General features: G+C 33.3%; 1 protein-coding gene across 1 annotated transcript; it reads right to left on the bottom strand.

Moving 5' to 3' along the window:
• Positions 1-267: 267 nt before the first annotated feature.
• LOC125208117 (UDP-glycosyltransferase 86A1-like) lies at positions 268-2,852 on the bottom strand. The gene is made up of 2 exons (XM_048107675.1): positions 2,319-2,852; positions 268-1,324 (listed from the first exon to the last, which is right to left on the bottom strand). The coding sequence occupies exons 1-2, from the start codon at positions 2,833-2,835 to the stop codon at positions 405-407; spliced, it is 1,437 nt and encodes a 478-aa protein (XP_047963632.1). The 5' UTR covers positions 2,836-2,852; the 3' UTR covers positions 268-404.
• Between the last annotated feature and the right edge of the window lie 5,758 nt (positions 2,853-8,610).

The raw sequence follows: 8,610 nt of genomic DNA on the forward strand, positions 1-8,610 counted from the left end.
TAACTATAACCCAAAAAAATAACTCGAATAGACCACACTCAAATTGCACAATCTAAGTGAGTTGACCCGATTAAAATCGCTACTCATTACTATGTTATCAGATAATCTAAACACCTATATGCATATTGAGTTTATTGATTTATTAGAGGTATCCAATATCTATGTTTAAATCCATATATATCGATTACTATTATTTTTATAATTTCATTAACTAACTGCTATCACTTTTAATCACCCCCCAAGATTTAGGAATAATTAACTATACCATTTAAAAAACAACTGCAATTTTATTAAAGCATTAAAGGAGACTCATACATTTGGTTGAAGATATTTGATCGACCATGATATGTCTCTAGAGTAGAGATCTTGATGTAGCCATTTAAAGTTTTAAACCTCCCTAGCAATCAAAATTTGGTACTCTTGGCATCCATCTTGGCCTTCAAATCCTCCATAAATTGATCAAAAGTCTTATCCGACGACCCATCAATTTCCAACGCCTTCTCCATCGCCTCTTTGAGTTTACTCGCCTCCTGCCTCAGATTTTCCGAATAAGCCCCACTCAGAAAATCTTTAATTTTCTTAGCAATTTCCATCCTGTCAAGAGGTTTCCCATCGCAAAGATTCACCCCAAACTTCCATTTCTCAATCACTAGTTTCCTATTGGCAGTCTGATCATATGCTATGGGGTAGCAAATCATAGGCACACCGCACCACATGCTCTCGAGAGTCGAATTCCATCCACAGTGTGACAGAAAACCGCCAACTGCAGGGTTAGAGAGAACACTCATTTGATTGCACCAAGGAACAATCAACCCTTTCCCCTCAATCATATCTCCAAACCCCTCCGGCAGAACATCGGTGTCGTCGCAGCTGAGCATACCAGGCCTGATCACCCAAACAAAGTCGACGCCGCTGAGGAGTAGGCCATGAGCCAACTCTTCAATCACTTGCATGGTGGTGTTGACGAAGCTTCCAAAGGAGACGTAGAGAACCGAATTGGGCGGCTTGGACTGGAGCCAGTCGGTGCAGTCGGCTTCAGACCTTAAGCTATTGCTGACGGTGTAGGAGTGGAGACTTTTGGAGAAGTTGAGGGGACCGACGGCATAATTGGGCTGGTGTTCGTTGAGAGCTGATAGGGTTTCTGGTTCGAGTTCAAGCATGGTGTTGTGGAGAATCAGATCTGCAGATTTCACGGCGTCCAATGCAGCGGCCATTGCTTTTGTCACTATGCTTGCCTGCCCGGATTCCTTCAAGTATGACATCACATCTTTAGCGTTTATTGGCTCCACCCCTGGAATATAATCGATTTTTTCCTCCATGTCATCTGCACTTCAACAATAAATTAATTATTTGTGTTCATATGTGAATTCTTCAGTTACAACTTACAACTCTTATTTTCATTTGGTCAGTTACAACTTAAAAGTTTGTTAGCGCCTAACAAATGTTTTCATTTTAGTTGGAGACAGCACCAAAAAAATTAGTTGGAGATAGCAACAAAAGTTATTAGTGAATATTAGGTGTGCATTAAATATTTTTTTGGATATATTCGAAATACAGTTGTAAAATACTCCTAATAATCAAATCAGTGAATATATGAACAAATGCATATGTATATGTTTAAATTTTTTTCTAAATAAATTGCAAACTCGCCGGTGTAAGAATATACAATCGTAAGAGGGAATATACTTTTAGTCTTCTAACTATGTTTTCTAACTTTTCTTACTGATTATGAAAATTAATTCACATTTCTTATGCATCTTACAAAAGTGTAAGATAATAAATCTATTTTTAGAATCAAATACTCTCTCTAGTCCTATTAATTTTTCCATTTGGTCAAGATACCTATTAATTGTCCTATTTTCTTTTTTTAATAAGTGTACCTCATATTCTGTTAAAAGTTCTTAACAAAGTTCAACAATATTTGAAAACCTGCACCGATCAACTATGAACCAGTATATGATTCAAAAATATCTATATTAGTCTCATTATATAAACACACATGCACAATCCTTAGCAATAGTTTATAAAAAAAATGTGAGCGCACCTTTGCATTGAAACAAAAATTATTTGTTGGAGATAGGTTAAAGTAGAACTACCAGCAGTGAGCGAAGCAATTAAGTGTGTATTAAATGTGTAACTATAAGATATATTCGAAATACAGTTGTATATAAAAATAAAAGCAGTGAATATATGAACAAATGCATATGTAGTTGTTTAAATTTTTTTCTAAGTTAATAGTTTATGAGCATCTCTAAACACACATGCACAATCTTAAACTATAGTTTGTAAAAAAAAAAAGTGAGCATCATAAAAAGCACCTTTGCATGGAAAATGGCCATTTTGCTTGAGAAGATGCCAATGGTAGGGCAAAGCAAACGTCAACGCCGTCTGAGTCCAGAAGGAAACATTAACGAGGTTGTATTTGCTAGCAACGGCGGGCGGCCACGGGTAAAACGTGTCGGTCATCAAGAAATAGTCAAAGTCGGGCTCAGAACGCATCATTTCCCCCACAAATTCATCGACAAGGGCGGGAAAATCGCGCATGATAGCCCCCCAGTGCTCTTCAAAGTGAAGATCGCGGTCGAACTCGAGAGGGAGGCCGTCGCTGATGGTGGTGTAGCGGATGTCGAGGCCGGACTGCCTTGCCTGGGAGAAGGGGTCGGCTTGGGGGCCGAGTTTGGAGAGGAGCTTGTGATGGACGGATTCGAGATGGACAAAAGTGACGGTGATGCCCTTGGAGGAGAGCTTGAGGGCGAGATAGATGAAAGGGTTGATGTGGCCTTGGTGTGGGAGTGATATCATTATGGCGTGTGCCTTTGCCTTTCCCATTTCCATTCTTCTCTCTTCTTTTTTTCCTATGGGGTTTGGATGTGTGTGCTTTCTTCCACCTTCACTTGTCTATTTATAGACTTTTTTTGTTTACCAGATTCAATGAAGTTTCGACTTTTGACTAGTTTTCTCTAGGTAATTAAGGATTTTTTAAACTAACAAGGATACTCGCTACATATGTGTAGTACTCCTACTAGTACTAGTGTACTACTACTATTAAATGAGAGTTGTTTCTTTTTCTATTTTTTTAGATGCCTTCAAATTCAAAATTATAGCAATATTCTTTTTAATTGAATAGCATATTAAATCATTATCAGAAGTTTATAGTAAGAATAATGAGTACGTACTATATATTAAATCATTCAATAACTTAAAGATTTATCTATTGCCATTCTTATCGTATGTCACAATCAGTATTTAATGAGCTTAACAGAAATCTCAAAATTATCATAATTAAATATTTTTACTATATTACTACCTTCGTCCACCAAAATTTGTCCCACTTTGACCTAACACGAATTTTAAGAAATGTAATGACAAGTGAGTTGAAAAAGTTAGTGGCTTGTGGGTTATACTTTTAAATATTAGTTTTATAATAATAATAATAATAATAATAATAGTTGTATAAGATTATACTCCACTCTATTAATTACCTAAATATGTAAGAGTCCTAAAACTGGAAAAAAGAATGCTTAAGAAAAATTAGGATCCAGAATCCTGTAAAGTTGTACTGTTATTCTTATTTTTAGGATTCTGATTACTTTTCTTGTTTGGTTAAAACTCAAAATAAAGGTAGAAATTTAAAAATTAAAGAATCAGATTACTTTTCCGGACAGAATCCACTAAAATTGTTTTAACTACTCATTTGTTCTCTCTTACTTTATTAATTTTATTTTAATTCTCATATCATCGTATGCTCATATTTTTATAGGAGAAGGTATATTTTGCATTTTGCATTTTTAATCTTTATAGTTATGATTTAATTATGTTATTATATTAAAAGCGAAATAGCTAGTGTACGGTGTACCTAAGAGGACCTGAATAAGACAAGCCCTGGCGCTCTGGTAAAGAATGCTTACAGCTATATGGTGCAAACCAGTCAAGATGGTGTAATTATTTTATTTTTGACCTTTTATTATTCATATTATTACATTAACGATTAATTTGTTATCACAACATGGTGCAATTATTTTTTTTTTTTTACCTTTTATCATTCATGTTATTACATTAACGATTAATTTGTTATCACAACAATATTGATTTGACCTTTTATTACATTCATATTAATGCATTAAGGATTCATATGTTACCACAACATATTGGTTTTAAACTGAATCCTAATTTTAAATCATTTTAAATTTTTTTGTTCAATACCCACACAAAATACGACACTTATCTACGTTAGTGGAACTGAATCTACTCAAAAAAACACAAAAAAGAACCCTTCATATGAATCGGCCAAGCGGTAGCCAACCCATAGGGACAAGCCAAAGGGGGATTTCTGGAGTATGGGGCCGCAGTACGGTGGAATCAGTCACGGTAAAAAGTTTACCCATCATATTCTTTATTTATTTTATACTTAGTTTTTTTTTATGTGTATGAGTTGATTCGGTAGACACAACAATATATTCCACATACTGCACACACATTGTACAACACAAACACACACTTCGTGCACACACTCAATAAATACATTCCACACACCCAATAGACAATTAACACACAAGCAAATTAAAAATTAATACTACCTATCCTTGAGTAGTATAAACGTTTCGTTGAACACGAATTTTAAAGCATAATTGATAAATTAAGAGAGATAAAAACAAAAGATAGTGAAAGTAGTGTTAGTGGGGAGTGAATTCCACACAATTAGTAATGAGTTGATTTCCAAAATTAGAAACTTTATACTACTTTTCAGGGATAGACTAAAAGAAAATTGTTCATACTTTTCAGGGTTAGAGAATAATGATACTCACTCGGTCCCTAATAATTTGTCACCATTTGACCAGCACGGTTTTTAAGAAATATAATGGAAAGTGAGTGGAAAAGGTTAGTGGATTGTTGGTCCTACTTTTATGTATTAATTTTATACTAAAATGTGACTGAGAATGAATGTGTGGAATGCAGGGTCCACTAGTAAAAATGATAGCGAAAGGAGAAAATTTTTTGAAGACGGTAGAAAATGAAAATAAATGACAAATTTTTAGGGACGATGGAGTACATAATACTGTCTAAAAAATATTCAACTAAACGCAAATACCAAATTTTAATTCATTTTTGATACATTAAATAAATAATTTGAAATTAAATCATAATTTTATAGTACTTTAATTAATTAGTATTATTAAATAAAGAATTTCAAGTTCAGCATCATAAAATTTAAATTTCAAACACATGAATTTCAAGTTCAGCATCATAAAATTTAAATTTCAAACACATGAATTTCAAGTTCAGCATCATAAAATTTAAATTTCAAACACATTTATCAGTTCATGATACCCCAACAGACATGTAATTTGGGCATCTACTTCATTTTGTCAAATAATAGGACAAAAAGGAAAGTTGAATATAATGCATCTTACTGTTCATCTTACTTTTATAATGCATCTTACGTTTAATTAATACGACAAAAAGAAAACTGAATTTATTTCGTTTAATTAATAGGACAAAATGGAAAATTGAATTTAAAGAATCATACTATTGTACAATTTCGTCAGTTACAACTTTCTAACAATTTCAACCATCCTCTTAAAATTCATACCTTTATTTAACTATTTATAGACCCATACTATTCCCTCTGTTCCATAGTAATGGAGGCAAAACTTTTCGGCATGAAGGTTAAGAAAAATTGTGTTAGGTGAGTTAAGTAAAGAGAGAATAAAGTGGAAAATGAAAAAGGTAGAGAGATGAAGATAGAAAAAAGTAAGAGAGAGTAAAGTAGGTGTGGAAAAATGTGTTGACTTTTACTAAAAAGGGAAATGACTCTATTACTATAGAACGGATGGAAATGGAAAAACGCCCCTATTACTATGGAACGGAGGGAGTATTTTTTGTTACATCGGTTAACACCCACGACCCATCTTCTATTTCGTTAATTATTCACGAGTCTCAATATTTAATATTCTTTCTTTTCTTTTGTGTAACTAATTTACTTTAAAATAAATATAATACTAAAATCGTAAAAATGATTTTTTCTGAAAATTGAAAATTTAATACTACATGATATAAAATAATAATAAAAAAAAAAGAAATATAAACATAAACATGATTAAAAAAAAATAACATGCTATAAAAAAATGCATAAAAGAAAAAAGAGCGTAAAGATTTTACCCCATAACCTCCAAGATTTATCAAATCACATTATTCACAAGACTAAACATTAATTTTCTATTGAAATCAAACAAAATTTATATATAAAACAATAAAAATTCTTTTAAAGTAAAAATCAATTGTCCCACATCAAAATTAAAAGTAGTAAATATAAGTTTATTGTATTTAGCCAAAAAAAAAAGTAAAGAGTTATAAATTTAGTCTCTGGACAAATGAGTTCTAAATTCTGACATCTAACCTTTCCGGTACCTGAACAATTTTATCAGCACTATTAGTCCCTGGGGCATATGGGATAATCACGTTGGAGGGACTTTTGCGCTATTCATAAATATTTTTAGCTATTTTTTGTTCTGAAGGAAACATTGTCCATTAACTATATATCCACCAATATGTGTACTTCAAATGGTTCCTGCAACGATATTAAATACTACTTCAAATCACGCCTTTTTTGTAATTTTGGTTTTAATCATTTATAAATATTTTTCTTATTATATTTTTCTTGTTTCTATTTATTATTCTCAAAATATAAATTTAAAATAAAATAATTACAAAAGTCCAAAATAGTAAATCATTTAAGTAAACTCGATAAATGATTAGAACTCCCTCTGTCCTGTCCCATAATAGATGACATACTTGGATAATGACACGAGATTTTAGGAGATATTATTTTATATGTTAACTAAAGAGAAAAAAAGGTATATTTATATTAATGTGAGAGATAACGAATCTAAGAGGCAACATTTTTTTTGGTAAAGGTGCTGATATGTACTATGAGTATCTCCATGTTGGTGAATCAATAGGCTGGGAGTGGAAAAATTCTCTCATGGCATGGAAGGTATATTCACTAGTGGTTACAACTGCACATATCCGACAACCGTGTTCGAGGCAGTTGTTAACCAATACCTATGGATTTGATATGTGTATTTCAGAGTCACTGAATTAAAACGTGACTTGAATTATTTCCTTGTATTTAATGTGATGCGTGCTGTTAGAGCATCAACCGCGCGTAGAGTTCACCACCAGTGGCCGCCTTTACAATATGAGTAATTACTTTGCATATGCGATCTATCCATAGTAGCATGTGTTCATGAAAATGATCATGTGTCCAACAAATCTAAGAGACAACATTTTTTTTAGTCTACGAACTTTGTCAATGTACCAATTTTGGACCGTAACATTTGAAAATATCTTCTAAGGTCCATGAAATTCGATTTAATATCATTTTAGCTACTTTTTCACTATTTCAAACTATTTTTGGGCAAAAATATCCTCAAGTCCATGATGGGTATTTCAATCTATTTACTCCATCTTCTTCATCAAAATATTGAGAGAACAAGGTGTTTAATTCCAAAATATCATTTTCAGTCTGAGCTTAATTCCTTGAGAAAAAAAGGAGTGAGATTGTTATCGGAAGGATCAAGCGTGTTTAACAAGGTGTTTTTTGATGATCTGTGGGATTCCACCATATAATTTGTTGTTGTTCAAATAAAGAGATTTATAAGTTTTTGAATTGAATCTAGAATCGCGTCGTCTGTTCTTCTCAAGATTAATCCTCTTTAAAGATGACAACAAACTGCCAGTTTCATTACTGCTTCCTTCAAATTTGTTGGGACTAAAATCCAACTTCTCGAGAAAAACCAATCTCATTAAAGAATTGGAGATTTTTCTGGAGAGAAAATTATGATAAGAGTTAAAGATTTAAGCTTAGCAACAGATATCCATAAATTATGAGAGAGAGGAAGTAAGATTATTGAGTTGAAGTGGGATAGGATAAGGGAGAAAGGCTCATTGAGATCGAATCCGAGAAGGAATTAAAGCTGAGACCAAAAATGATATTTTAGAAATGCTCGCAGAAAAGATGTTCTCTCAGTATTTTAATGAAGAAGAGAATTGATGAGGCTCGTTTCATGCATCTGTTCTATGCTTAAACTACATCAAATTCTGTAAACTAACAGCTATTTTTGAGACAGGTGTGCCGCCATATTCAAAGAATGAACAAATCAGTAGGGCGGACCAACGGATCAAGAAAAGAAGGCAAAAACTACGGTATTGAATTGATTAAGTCAAAAATCAAACGGAGCCAGCAGGAGTTCTGCATTGGGAGATAGAGCTAAAGACCCCACCACCAAATGTGAAGGGTAGGAACGACATTTCAGAGAGGATGGTACCCTAGGGATCAGAGCCCTACACCTCTCTATATAAAGGAAGCCCAACACAAGAAGAAGAGAATCCCTGCCAGTAGTGAAATGGGGGTCTCAAGCACGCTTACTCAGAATATCTTTAGGAATTTAGCGCTCTTCTAGGGCTGAAATCGGAGTTTTTTTACTTCATCTTCTTGATTTCGTTGCACACACACACTTGGTCCTAACTTAGTTTAGTTTAGTTGGCGTTTGGTGATAGTTTCCTGCATTTTCAGCTTTCGGTTTTGTATTCCGCTCTGAGAAGGGGTGA

This window comes from Salvia hispanica, chromosome 2 (assembly GCF_023119035.1).
Source record: "Salvia hispanica cultivar TCC Black 2014 chromosome 2, UniMelb_Shisp_WGS_1.0, whole genome shotgun sequence".
Taxonomy (NCBI): Eukaryota; Viridiplantae; Streptophyta; class Magnoliopsida; order Lamiales; family Lamiaceae; genus Salvia; species Salvia hispanica.

Coding starts and splice junctions, on each gene's coding strand:
- LOC125208117 (XM_048107675.1), bottom strand. CDS start 2,835: ATGGAAATGGGAAAGGCAAAGGCACACGCCATAATGATATCACTCCCA. Junction 1,325..2,318: donor TGGCCATTTTCCATGCAAAG/GTGCTTTTTATG, acceptor GTTGAAGTGCAG/ATGACATGGAGGAAAAAATC.